This window comes from Balearica regulorum, chromosome 14 (assembly GCF_011004875.1).
Source record: "Balearica regulorum gibbericeps isolate bBalReg1 chromosome 14, bBalReg1.pri, whole genome shotgun sequence".
NCBI classification, from domain to species: domain Eukaryota; kingdom Metazoa; phylum Chordata; class Aves; order Gruiformes; family Gruidae; genus Balearica; species Balearica regulorum.
Genome location: NC_046197.1, coordinates 13,935,957 through 13,949,929, shown reverse-complemented (window position 1 = coordinate 13,949,929; position 13,973 = coordinate 13,935,957). Strand labels below are relative to the sequence as shown.

Sequence of the window (13,973 nt, the reverse complement as noted above, 5' to 3'; positions counted from 1 at the left end):
TAAAAGGGAAAAACCTTTACGTTCTTTGTGCAACTATTTCTGCAGTAATGATGCAACAAATGACTTGCACTTTACCAGCATATTACAACATAATTGAAAACTCATTCTCAGAGAAGATGTTCTCTTCTTGACCCTAAACCCTGCTTAAATATATCATATCTATATTTCCCTTGGATTTAGGGGATGTCAGTGTTTGAGATGTATCATGGTTTTCTTTCCACACACCATAGTCTCTTTGATCCTGAATTCACCCCATCTTTCATTTGCTGACTTGTTCCCAAAGCACTCATTGCTTTTGAATTTCAGGAACAACATCATGAAAAGAGGAGCTCTAATTGGGTTCAGCGCAGGCTCATGCCTTATGTAAAATTTGCTTTTTAGTTGAGCAGCAAGACTCTTAATAAATGACCTTTTAAATCTTATTTTGATTTTATTCAGGTATAGTAGTGTGCTCATTAATAATGATCCTGCAATAGGTCTCCCATTACAGCTTTATTGTTAATTAAATAGGATGTAAGATGTATTGGATGTTTTCAAAATGAAAATGGGGGGTTTTAATAGATTCCCTGATTAAGAATACTGGTCTGCATACATGATGGTGTCCTGAAAAAAAAAAAAAAAAAAATCACTTAACACTATAGATAAAGTACTGTTCTGAGGCAAGCAAAACTGGCTTCCTCCCTCACCCCTTTCAGGGTAAAAACTATTTGTGATGGCCTTACCTTAAGGAGGATATCTAATCTCCCCTTACAGGAAAGAAAGGCTTTTAGGGAAAGGTTTCGTGTGTTGTGTATTTAATATATCTAATCTTCTGTTTAAAAGGCATTATACGTGAGACAAAAGAAAGACCCTTACTTTGGTGATGGAGAAAGGAAAAAGGACTGGCATAACAAAGAAGCTATAAGGAGGGACTCTGAGCGTGTAGGTATGTAAGATTACTATAAAAATGTTTTAATACAAATTGTAATTTAGTTTATTTGGTAGGCTGAGTGCAGAACAGCATGCTCAACTTCAGGGTCAAGAATGATGTTACTGTGTGTTAATCCCAGTTAAACTCTTTTCCCCCAACTCCACAATAACAGTTTTTTTTAACAAGGTGAAAATATGTTGGTAACATCGTGGTATTTTTAGGATAGGTGCAGTATTGATTTTTAAAAAGTTTACCAAAAAAATGTGTGCCTGTACCTCTCCCGAAAGTGGGAGATCCAGAAAGGAAGAGGAGGGATAAGAAAAATGTTCCACATCATAACACTCATGCAAGTTTTATTCCATAGTTCTGGGTTTTATCTTGAATCACATAAAAGGGCCCATTTTGAACATCACAGCTTCACACTGGTGTGTCTGCAAGGGCTCTACCTCCTCTGTGCAAGAGCTCAGGTTGTTAAATATACATATCCATCTGTGCTGAAAAACAACAGCGATGAGGTATTCAAACCATATGTATTCTTCCTGCAGTGAAACAAAAAAACATTCTGTAGATCCTCCCCAGCGTTGCCATAGCCCCTTCATCTGTTTCTGATGTTGGAAGGAAGACATTTAACTTCCACAGTTTGCACAGCTGAGTGGTTTGTAGCAAAACTGCTTATCAAATAAAATTGTTATGTTGACATGGTTGACCCAGTGCTAAATATGACATAGAGCACAAAACTAATGAAGGGATTTTTCAAAGGTCTGTAAGATGACTGCTCTTCTTTTGATATATGGATTAGTTTCTGGTCAGTTAAGCACCAATTAGTAGTAATGATGCATGTTTACTTTCTGTCCGTAGGAAACGGAGAACAAGGAAAACCTTACCCAATGACTGACGCAGAGCGAGTGGACCAGGCATACAGGGAAAATGGCTTTAATATCTTTGTGAGTGATAAAATTTCTCTGAATCGTTCCCTTCCAGACATCAGACATCCAAAGTGAGTATATAGCTTACATTTCTATGAGTGAAAGCCCTAAATTACCACATCTACAGGAGTGTGCTCTTTTTTTATTATTATGGACTCTCATACCTTTGTTCATCAAACGCAATCCTTTCACAGCTGGGTCCTGCTGTCTCCTTAATAAAAGACAGTGTATAGTAATTGCAATCGGAAATAGAGGAAACCAAATCTGGGAAACAAGTCCCCTTTTGATTCCAGAAGATTTAAAATTACTGAAAAAGTACAACCCTGCACAGAAGAGATCTTGAACTTCACCCAGCGGTGGCTCCTTCCTTCACCTCTTGCAACATGACAGCTCAGTTCCTGAGCCCACTGATGTAGCCAACAACTTTTAGAAATTAATAACGTGGAGCTATTTCTTTCTGTAGTGGAAACTGATGTTAATATTGGACTCGGTTGACAAATGCCCTAAGTGATGATTTTGTCACTAAACACTCTGTCAGTTCTTATGTTGGCTGCTAGCTGGAAATGGCCATGAAATGCTCAGGAGCAGAACAAGATTTGAGTAGCTCCGCTCAACTATGTATGAAGAGTTTTGTTAGAAATCCTTCTGATTGATGAATTAGCTTTAGACATCTTCCTCATAAAAACCTCATCAGGGTTTACGAGTAGAAACTAGTTCCAATTGAATGCTGGCTTTTGAGTTCATCTATTTTTTGACATTATTCCTTAGGATGGCGTCAGACTGGATTTTATGCAAGCCAGAAGGAGTTTTTCATTAGCAAAAGTGCTTCACTTAAGTCTTAACCCTTGTTTATACAAAGCTAAGAGGTTTTTAAATATTATCTGTGCAGTTCTTAATCTGAAAGCATTGTTAGACTTTTGAATGAAAGCTTGTTTTGTGTAAAGCCATTTTTATCACAATTTCGTGAATCTGAATTCAACATCTACTTTATTCATTAAATATGATTTCCAGAAGTCAGGCTTTATAATTTGTTAGATGCACATTTGAGAGATTACCTCTTCAGCTGTCACAGCAAACTAATCAAATACACTGGCTTGACACCCTTTCTCAATATATACTCATAAACCAGAGTAGTGAGTATAGCTCCATAAATATTTTAGGCATGCAGCTGAAATGTTTAAACATAGAGATAAATCAGGTAACTGAAGATGCTTGTTGATCAGCCCATACTCAAGTTCTAGGAAATACAGTTTGAGTTTGCTAACCTAAATTATGCCTGGCTTCCACTTACAGAGGACGCCATGACCTCTGAGAATTTAAACTTCAGACAATGCCAGTATTTCCTCTTCTGAGGATTTAATATATTACCTCATGTTCCCCATTGTTTCCTAAAGTGGCAGACTCCTCGTTGATAATCCTGCTATTTAAACTTTTTTAAAATGTGAAACTTCTAACTCCAGTCCCCAGTGAAAATTAATAAGTGCAGTGACTGGGTCACCAACACCTTAAGCTGTGATTAATGAGACTGCTGCAGCTGGTTTGCTTATTGCTTGGCACATCCTTTTCCCCCAATGTAGTGAGCCAGCCAGAAGGACCTTGACAGGTTTGAGAGGTGGGCCCGTGTGAACTTCATAAAGTTCAACAAGGCCAAGAGCAATGTCCTGCACATGGATTAGGGCAATCCCAAGGACAAATATGGGCTGGGCAGAGAATCGATTGAGAGCAGCTCCAAGGAGAAGGACTTGAGGGTGTTGGTGGACGAGAAGCTCAACGTGACCTGGCAATGTGTGCTTGCAGCCCAGAGAGACAACTGTATCAAAACGAGCATGACCAGCAGGTCAAAGGAGGTGATTCTCCGCCTCTGCTCTGGTGAGACCCCACCTGGAGTACTGCATCCAGCTTTGGGGTCCCCAGTAAAAGACAGACATGGAGCTGTTGGAATGAGTCCAGAGGAGTCTACAAAGGTGATGAGAGCGCTGGAGCACGTCTCCTGCGCAGACAAGCTGAGAGAGTTGGGGTTGTTCAGCCTGGAGAAGAGAAGGCTCTGGGGAGACCTTACAGCACCTTCCAGTACGTAAAGGGACCTACAGGAAAGCTGGAGAGGGGCTGTTTACAAGAGCATGGAGTGATAGGACAAGGGCTGATGGCCTTAAGCTGAAGGAGGGGAGATTTAGATTAGATAGTAGGAAGAAATTCTTCCCTATGAGGGTGGAGAGGCACTGGAACAGGTTGCCCAGAGAAGCTGTGGAAGCCCCCTCCCTGGAAATGTTCCAGGCCAGGTTGGATGGGGCTTTGGGCAGCCTGGGCTAGTGGAGGGTGTCCCTGCCTATGGCAGCAGGAGTGGAACTAGATGATCTTTAAGGTCCCTTCCAACCCAAACCATTCTGTGATTCTATGATAATTGCAAAAGTCTCAAGGAGCGGATAAACAGTGTGTATGTAATGGATGGTAGCATTAGCTGGGCAAGGAGTGGGGTTGTATATAATGGAGATTTGCAGTAAAGGAATTCATGACTGAAAAGGTCTCTTGTGCATTCCCTGTGCCCACTAAAAAAGATATCCTTGCAATGGTGTGGTTTGTGTTATTTGGGAGCTTGATGAGGGAGATTTAACAAAGTTTGGCTGAGACGAAGTCCATAAAGTGCATTATAGAAAGAAGTGAGCTGTGTTTTAGAGCACTTACTTTACCTGGCCTTTTACATATGGTAAGAGATAATAGAGACTTCGTTGTTTGGAGATGTGCCCGCAGACAGCGAGGAATGTGAGAAGAAGGTGAACTGGGGAAAAATGCAGCATCTGTCCTGTCCTAAGCTTTGGGGCCACAGCTGGGGTTCTCCCCACAGCTGGCCTGGGTGGGGAAGGACAAAGCAGCAGCCAATGCGTTTGCTCACTTCTGAGATGGTTTGCGTGGACCTTTTATATACCAAATAGTGTCACCTCTGCTTTCTGTTACTCATGGGAATCGAGGGGTTGAGGGAGGGCATGTACTGGATCTACCTGGTACAAGCATACAATTGTTTGTTTCAACAGTCGTGTCTTCCCCTGCTAACATTTCCTTTAAGTGCTTCTGGGTTTTTTTTAATATTAAATACGAATTTTGCAGGTCTTGTAAAGCAATTGTAGATGTGGTAGCTGGAGGGAAACAATTTCTCTCCATGCTTAATGGTTAAACTTAATAGCTAAAGTTTGCCAGTTGTTAAAGTTAGTCAGAAAATGAGAATTCCAGTTTAAGACGAGTTGGAGATTTGGGGGCTCTTGTTTCATATTGGAACAGAATTATAGCTAGTAGCTATTTCGGAAGAAGGTTAAGATTGCAGTGCCAAGGATTGGATGAAAGCAGTCCATGCAGCTTTATTTTGCATTTTGCATCTGTTCATTGCAGCCATAGCCTGCAAGCTCTTGGCAGAACCCCAAGACAATTCATTCGACCCAGAATAAGCCACTGTCCTTTCACGCAGGCACCGAAGTCACTTCCTGTAATCACAGATTTATTGAGCTTGTATAACATAGGTGCATCCTCCTCCCTTCCCTGGGAAAGGTACCAGGAAAAAACTGCCACTGCCAGAGCTGCTTTAATTCCCATCTGCCCTTCCTGGGAACAGGGAGGGAATTACCTGCGTGCGTGCACTGCATTGTGCCCGTAGTGAAAGCTTCGCCAAGCGCCTGGGAGGAGGGAGCCTGCACATCAGCTCTGGTGCAGGCTGTGCAAGAGGTCCGGCGTTGCGGCAGAGCAGGGAGCGGACTATGGCCATGCAAGCGGGAAGAGGGCAGCCTGCCCTGCTGGCAATGTCATTAATATATTCTAAAAATCTCTGTTCACATAGCCACCTCTGTTTTGCACTGGACATGTGGTGTTCTGGGAATGAAATTGATTTTTGTCCTCTACTGAATAGTTCCTGGATATTTTTTAACTAGAATTGTTCATTGTATGGCCTTAGATCTTACCTGTTCAACAATGTTTATAGTCTACTGTTAGGGCCACGCCTGCAGGAAAAGAAACACTGCACTACTTGCTGTAGTTTGACTTTTCTTCGTAAAGCTACCTTGAAAATACTCCACAAGGCAAGAGAGCATTTACCCCTGTTTCAAAATTAAGAAGGTTAATGCTGTGGAGAAATACCCCCAACTTCAAGGGGCCCATATGGGGACTCTGCAGAGCTGACTCTCCAGCCTTACCCAAGTTCTGCAGTGCTTTGTGTTCAAAGCCCAGCTTTCTTGCCTTCTGTCTGCAGAACTGATCCCAGGTGTCAAACTAGACCTGCTGAAAAATGAGGAAGACAAGATTGATTGGTTAGGAAAAGTATTATTTGAATAATTTGTCCAGCATGACAAAGGAAGCCTTTGGTAGGGGTTGGCAGTTGATATATTGCCGAAGGAAGTGGATTTGTTTATGGAGCAGTTCTTACCATGCAATTATTCTGTCTCCTCCATCTATTGTTCACAAAAGCTTGAACTTCTGGGACTGTTTAGGGCAGGTGCTGTCATACAAAATCCTTACTTCTGCACATTTCATTAAAAATTTTTGGATGACAGTTAAACATATGATTAGAGTGATTTGCTTCTCTGAAAACTAGGAGTAAGCAAGCTAAGCCGATATACTGATAGTGCCTAGAACAGATACATTCAACTTCTGAAAGAGCTTTGTAGAAACTCCTCCTCCTCATGATCTTTGAGGTGTAAGGACAGGAAAAACAAATATTTTTGAGAATTCTGTATCCTAAGTTACACCTGCAGTTTCAGCACCTAATAGATCCCTCTGTGTCACTAAGTGTCACTGGCCATGAACAGTCCCCACTTCATATAGAATGGTGTTGTTTTGGCCAGGTAGACTAGGTCAGGTCAACACTGGCTTGATAAGTGGGGTTTTTTTAGGCACTTTGCATCAATTTGAGGAGGAAAGAATGAACTAAGTTACTTAATGGTAATTAATATGGAAGTGCTGGTGTTTTTTGGCACTGCCTTTTAACCTTCCTCTATCTATGTCCAGCTGCAAGAATAAGCTGTACCTGGAGAAGCTTCCAAACACTAGCGTGATAATACCGTTCCACAACGAAGGATGGTCCTCTCTTCTCCGGACAGTGCACAGTGTCCTAAACCGCTCCCCTCCTGAGCTGATAGCAGAGATAGTGCTGGTGGATGACTTCAGTGACAGAGGTATGATAATTTGTATGTAACAGCTCCACCTATGTTTACCTACCTATGGGATCAGTGAACTTGCAAATATGTGTATAATGAGGTTTTTTGCTTGCCAGCAACAGAGCTCTGGTGAACCTTGCTTCAGTACATTTGGAAGGCCAAAAGTCTAGCAAAAAACTCATGTTCCATATTCAGTTTGTGCTGGTTTAGCTGCTGATGGCATGGGCTGGCCTGTGTTTTGGACAATGAATAAATAGGGAAGCTGGATTTAATATTCTGCTAAGGGCCTATGTAGTCCTTAACATTTAACCTCAGGGTTAAACATCTGATGCTTGGAATAAAAAAAAAAAACCCAAACAAAAAAACACCAAGAATAGCTCACTCCTCATGTGCTGCTTTTTTTTTTCTAGACACAGAAAATGGTAGAAGAAGTCTTGATAAAAGATTTCCATCTTGGACTGCCTCTGATTTGGCTTGCTTTTCTCCTGAATCTTGTGCTCCTGAAAAGTAGAACTGCAACATCCAAAGCTTTGACTGCTCTCACTTGTTGACTTGCTTGCAACTGCGCTTTTTATTTTGTACTGCATTGCCAGGAAGAGTTTTTTTGGATAGGGTTTAAGTGCTACATGCAAAGACATATAGTCAGTGGCATAACGCATCACCACAAATGGAACAACTGCTTGTAATTGCAGCAGCAGTATGTAGATGTAGTTGCTGAATTTGCTTGTTCTGTAGCAGAAAGGCAAGGGATCTTTTTCTCTGAACCGTTTAAATGCTGTGTGATATAAATCAAGCTAGACTTTGTCTTGTAGTTTGTACTCCTGCTATGGTGGAAAAGGCAATGAAGTGAAGGAGGAATGAATGCCTCTATCATGTAGACATTGCATAGTTAGGAAGATCACATGGGAAGTTCTCTGAAGGAGCTGGTGTTCTCCTGTGTTGAAGAGGATACAATGACTTTAAAGGGGTATGATCAGATCTAGCAACTCTATTTTCTCCTTTAAAATTACTTAGACTATTTAGTTTTATGAGCTGCAGAGTTCAAGAGTTCTACCACTGAAATTATTCAACTGGGGGAACAGAGCTCTCTACCAGATACTAAAGGATACACAGCCAAAAATCTGACACACAGGAAGCTCCTAAAATGAGCTTGGAAACAAGCTTGTGAATATTTGGTGTTCTGACCTATACTGACTTTCAAATAAGCACTACCCAACAGCTATAGTATTTGTTCTAAAGTACATCTCTAATTAGTTTGCAAGCAAGGCATGCTGGTTTGAACAAATCAATGTTATATGAAATAAGTATTTCTTTAGAGGATTTTCGGACTAAGCTGGGGAGGAAAAAAAAACCCACCACCCTCCTAACAAGGTCTCTTTATTGCTACTCAGTCTAGAAGCAAATTAGACAAGCTCATGCTGTAACCACAGCTGAATTGTACAAACAAGTTTCTTTTGAGAGAAGTGGAAGTAATGAAATCTGGTTTCCTGTGGGTCTGTTTTCCTTGTTCTCTATATGTGCCCTTCTGACCAGGCGAAAGAGAGCACTCTGGCTCTCCCACCCCTGCTCCTCATCAGTCTGTACACGTGCTGTTTGTCTGGCTCGTTCTTGCTCTGTTCCACCTGTCTCTGATAAGATGCAAGGTTTTCTCTGTCAGTCATCCATCTTTCATACAAAGGTTGCAAGAAGTAGCTGAGATTAATTTGTGCGCAGCATCTCTCCATATAAGACTAGTGGTGTTGGACAGTGAGCTAAATTGTCAAGGGAAGAGAACAGCACACAGGCAAAGAGACTAATAAAAACTTTTTTTTTTTCGAACTGGTGTTTTCCTGCTAGCTCAGTTGATCTATGCGTGTTGGGACAGTTACTGGTTAGGATGAAACACTTTTCCTTTGCTGGTGTCAGTTCCATATTTGTACTGTAGCATTTCCTGCTGGCTACTGCACCTTTTCCAGCAGTCAGCATTCCTCCTTAACCACGCTGGGGTTGACTTCCACATCTATCCTTGGGTCTAAATAGATCCTCAGTCCTCAGAAGGATGTTAAGTCCTAAACGCGTGATCCTTGACTTGAAAGGCTGCTGGTTACAAGTTTGTTTTTAATTTATCCATTGTATGTATTTTAAAAAAACCCACAACAAACACTTCAACCCAATACTTGAGAATTGATAATTTGACACATCAAACAGAACCGCATGAAGGAACAGAGGGTCTAGGAAAACTTTTACTTCCCATATTGTATGTTTGAAGAGGGTGCATTCTTGGATTTAGACTGTTAAGCCACTGCTCTGGTTATCTGTTTCTCATGATTAAATTGGGCAGGTGATAAAAACCCTGTGTCTGAGCTGATGATCATCACTGCTGTGCCACAGAACCAATGAGCAGTAAAAAGAATGAGAAGAGATTTCTTGATTTTCTTTGAAAATAATAAATTGTTAGTCCTCTGTATTGTCTGCAAGGTGGAATGCTATGCTTCTGTTTCAAACACTAGTCTCTTAAATTTGTAATGGAAGCTTTCTTCTAAAACTACAGAATCACTGTTGGACATAGTGATAGTAGAGGCCACATTTGAGATCAGAGGGGCATAGTATGAACAGTAAATGTCAGCTTCTTCCCACAGAGATCAGTAAACAGTCATCATAAACTCCAGTGAAAAGCAAAAGATGAAAAGGATAATCGCTCAATAAAAATCTATTATTAATTTTTTTATCGAGAAGTTACCCTTACAAGATAAAATATCAGATATACTCTGCTGTACCTCATGATGGCCTTTCACTTGAGGGTTGTCTAAACAGACCTCTAGCACTTCAATAACTCTTTAAAAAGACTAACCTTGAAGAACTTGGCTTTCCCTGGCAAGGAGACTATATTGCTCTTGCTAGCATGTCTTGTGTACTGACCTGTATTGGGGTTAAACATACTGGACTTTGCCAAGCTGCCCTTGAAGTTCTCTTAGAGTTGTGCTCTCATTCTGTTATGGCAATGATTTCTGAGGTGGTGATGTTAGTGCAAATCCATTGGCCTCTTTCATCTGTGTGTCTCATACACAGATAATCTTTGCTTTGCATAAGTAAAGAGGACTTTGCTAATAATAGAAATAGTATGGAAACCTAGCTCTTGCACACATCAGTGTTTTTTCTGACAGATGTTACTTCATATGTTTTTCATCTGTGTTTAAGCTTGGGAGTGAGGAATTTTTGATGTGACTATGAGGATAGTTTTGAGGAGTTGGTTGGTGGCTGCTGTGGTCTGCAGCATACCTGAGAGGCAGCTGTGTGGCTTTGCATTATTGGAGCTCTTGGACAGATGAATCATCATCTGGAAGTGTCAACAGCCATTTATTTCTTAATTTATTTGAGAGACAATTCTGTGACCTTTAGCAATAAACATTTTTCAACCAAAAAAGGCTGTCCTGATGACAGCAAATCTTAACAGTGAGCAGCAAAAGCTTTGAGTTGTGTTTTTAAAATGTTTTCTTTGCTTTGTATTTAAAAAATCAAAATGTGCTGGAACAACTTGCTGGCTGGAATTTTATTTTTTGCATGCCTGTAGTATAATGCAAATGACCAAAATCCAGCCTTACTTCAAACAAATTTAGTGCTGGATTCCACGTGAGCTGTAGTGTCCTGGGAAAGGCTTCCAGTCAGTGGGTTCAGTCTAATGCAGTACAATGGTAGCATCCAGTTTGCCTTGAGCTGTGGTCCATGTTCTCACCTCCAGCAGCTGTCTTTGCTGACGCTTGAACCTTTCTTTATGGGGATTCCCTTGTTAGGTTGAGTTAGCTTAAAAGGAGCTGCTTTCCAGCGTGGTCACACCAAAGTAAATATTGAGGGGATGTTTTTTACTCTAACATTCTCTAGTATCAGCATGACATTCCCAGTAAGACTATGATAGCTTATGCTTTTTCCCCCCACAAACTTACTTGGGATGCCTGTGATATAAGGACTTTCTTCTCCTGATCGTAAGCATTTCAAAACAATTGTAGGGATTTAATGTGTGGAAGAATATAGGTTATATTGAAGAGGGAGACACCCATTCGGCAGACTTGGAAAATCAGAATTAACCTGCCCGGTGTTGTGTGCCTCATCCTGCGTTGCTACCAAGAACCACTAGAGACCCAAAGACTGACCTCCTCGGATTAACCTCAGCTATTTCAGGGTGGTCCAGAATAATGCCTACCCTTCTGGGTAAGTGGAAATCAGAATGCAATACATGTGAATTATGACTTTAGAATTCCTCATCATAAAAACGCTTAGCTGTGGCAGTCCTGTGTGGATTTGTGGCTTCACTTTTAATTTCTATAGCTATTCTTTAGTCCTGATCTCAGTTAAATTAAGCCTTTTCATATGCTGGCTTGCGGGGTACTAATTATATCCCTCTGAGCTTGTTGTTACCAGAATGGCCCTAAGTCAACTAAAATGCTTTTTTCATGTATATCAGTTTTCTCCTGGGGGCTGTCAGATGTGAAATTTGTTTGCTTTTTGATTATTTAATTACAAAGCTGCTGAGTGGTAATGGGTTCCGTTATATCATAGAAATGGGAGGAGAGGAAGAGAAGTTGAAATGCAGGTCAGTTTGTAACACTGCAGGGTTTTGTATTGGCTCTGATGGCATTTTATTATTGATAGCAGGCGACTAATAATAGACAGGCAGTTCATGATTCTTCAGGGTCTGCTTCAGTCCCTACACCTACAGTCTGAATCTGACTGTGGCTTGTGAGAAGTCGAGCCGTTCATCTTTAGTGACTGCCTTGTACGAAAAGGATGCTGGTCTCCATCTAATTCTTGTAGCTTGTGGACACCTCTGCTGTGTATAAGCTATCTCTAAGTTTGCATAGACAAATGTAAAACTGTTCTCTGTCCCTTGCTAGATAAACGAACAGCCTTAAGCTGAAGGAGCAGAGGGCAGAGGATGGCACATTTTCTCTTTGCAGGGTGCTTGCCTAAATGTTCTTTGCTTTTCACCTGATAGATATTTGGTAGCTCTGTACAGCAGTGGAACATCAAGTATATACTACTGCTGGGTGGAAGGCAGAAGTCAAACTCCTCTCTTCTGTCTGGTTTGGAGAAGAGATCTCTTTCAGGTGGGGCTGGACTGGAACACGTACAGAATCACAAATAGTCGAAGTTGGAATGGATGTCTGGAGATCACTTAACCCAGCCCCTCGGCTCAGCTACAGTAGTTTTCTCAAGATTTTATTCACTCAAGTTTTGAAAAATCTCCAAGGATGGAGACTCCATAATGTCTCTGGGGAACCTGTTCTGTTGTTCAGTCACTCTTACAGTGACTTAGTTTGGAAAAAAAAAAAAAAAGTTCTCATGTTTAAGCAGTATTTCCTGTACTTCAATTTGTACCTGAAGACGCCCAGGTCCTCTTCTGCAAAGCTCCTTTCCAGCTGCTGGGTCCCCAGTCAGTATTGGCACACGAGGTTACTCCTCCCCGGGTGCAGGAATTTGCATTTCCTTTTGTTGAACTTCACGAGGTTCCTGTTGACCCATTTCCCTTGTCAGAGTCCCTCTGAGTGGCACATCAGCCGTGCCTCCCAGGCTTGTATCATCCACAAACCACCTGTGTGTGCACTCAGTCCTGTCATCCAGGTCTTGAATAAAGATGTGCAGTGGTGTTAGCCCTGATGTTGGCCCCTGGGGTGCACAGCTAGTGACAGTCCAGGCCTCCAGCTTGGCTTTGTACTGCTGATCACAACCCTTAGAGCTCAGCTGGTTTTCTGTCTACCTTGCTGTCTGCTTATCTAGGCCAGATTTCCTCAATTTGTCCATGAGGAGTTATAGGGAGGCAGTGTTGAAAGTCAAGATGCCTTTTATAGGTAAGAAAAACTTCAGCATGAGGGATTCCAAACATATCAGAAGAGTAGACCTAATAAAGTGGGCTGCACAGGCATCCTGTATGCCCCAATGCCTCAGTTCCCTTGTCAAGTCACCAAAAGATACATCTATCTAGGGAACACTAATACCTCTGAAACTTAAAGTAATTTTTTGCATTTGTGTGTTTATCTGGAACAAACTGGCATCATATATTTTTTTCAGCCCTTCCTTTATTGTAAAACGTGGTAGGGTTTTTACCTTTTCACCCTTTGCAGCAATCAAAAATTTTAAATTATTCAAGACATTGTAAACTTACTGTGTGCTAGAAGGCTGTGACTTAATTGCTGAATATCATTTAAAAGAAACATCTTGCCGTGTACTTGGCCTAACTATGTGCAGAGAGGAAAATGTACACGCCACACAGGTGGTTTAGAAATATTTTGAGTATACCTTATTTTATGGCTTAGCTTGACAGAATCAGTGATTGTGGCTAAGTGCTTAAATTTCATATAAAAGTCATGTTTCAGCATTGTTATTTGCATATTGACTGACAGCCTGTTCTTACTCATTTTAAGACTACTCTTGTATAAATGACAGTGTTTTAGAACAAATGTTGTCCCTTGTTGAAGAATAAGAACCACAGCGTCAGTCATCTATAAAGTATGCGTTATAGGCAAAGCACTGTGATACAGTAATAAAGTTGAATGTGGCAGTGCTGAAAATATACTGCAGTCTCCAAACATCAGAATTGTTCTGGAAGTGTTAACCCAGCTGGGCTGTCTGCCTTACAGCATTGTGTGCCTGTACGGTGGCAGTACACGAAGACTTAACATCCTTCTTGCAGTAACCAGTCAAAATCTGCACCTGTGACTGGGAGGCAGTAACAGTTTCAGCTGAAGTACTTGAATATATTTAACCCAATATGACAGTGACATTTGCAAAGTCAACCTTCTGGCTTTTAGCTTAAACACAGTATATTTTAGGATGTGGTTATCCCAGAGGCATGCATACTTGGCTATTTTTGATTTTGAGGAGAAAATTTTGTTACAAGCAAGGTATATGGGATCTCATTTTCCCTTGGCGGGGGTCATTAGGGATATTCTGGATTTCAGCTTTGTCTTTCTTCCAAGGCTACCATGTTTCCTCCAGCCTTATTTTAATTTCTGAAAATTATATCTATTT

The 13,973-nt window shown here is 41.1% G+C and overlaps 1 protein-coding gene across 3 annotated transcripts in view; it reads left to right on the top strand.

Moving 5' to 3' along the window:
* The window catches only part of GALNT10 (polypeptide N-acetylgalactosaminyltransferase 10), a 271,077-nt gene that overhangs the window by 41,075 nt on the left and 216,029 nt on the right, over positions 1–13,973 (top strand). For all 3 annotated transcript variants that reach the window (XR_012837697.1, XR_012837696.1, XM_075766318.1), the window contains exons 2-4: positions 823–925; positions 1,769–1,907; positions 6,823–6,989. Coding sequence is in view for 1 of the 3 variants with exons in the window: in XM_075766318.1 (XP_075622433.1) it covers positions 823–925; positions 1,769–1,907; positions 6,823–6,989 (409 nt within the window). In the remaining 2 variants the exon portion in view is untranslated. The remainder of the gene's footprint in view (positions 1–822; positions 926–1,768; positions 1,908–6,822; positions 6,990–13,973) is intronic.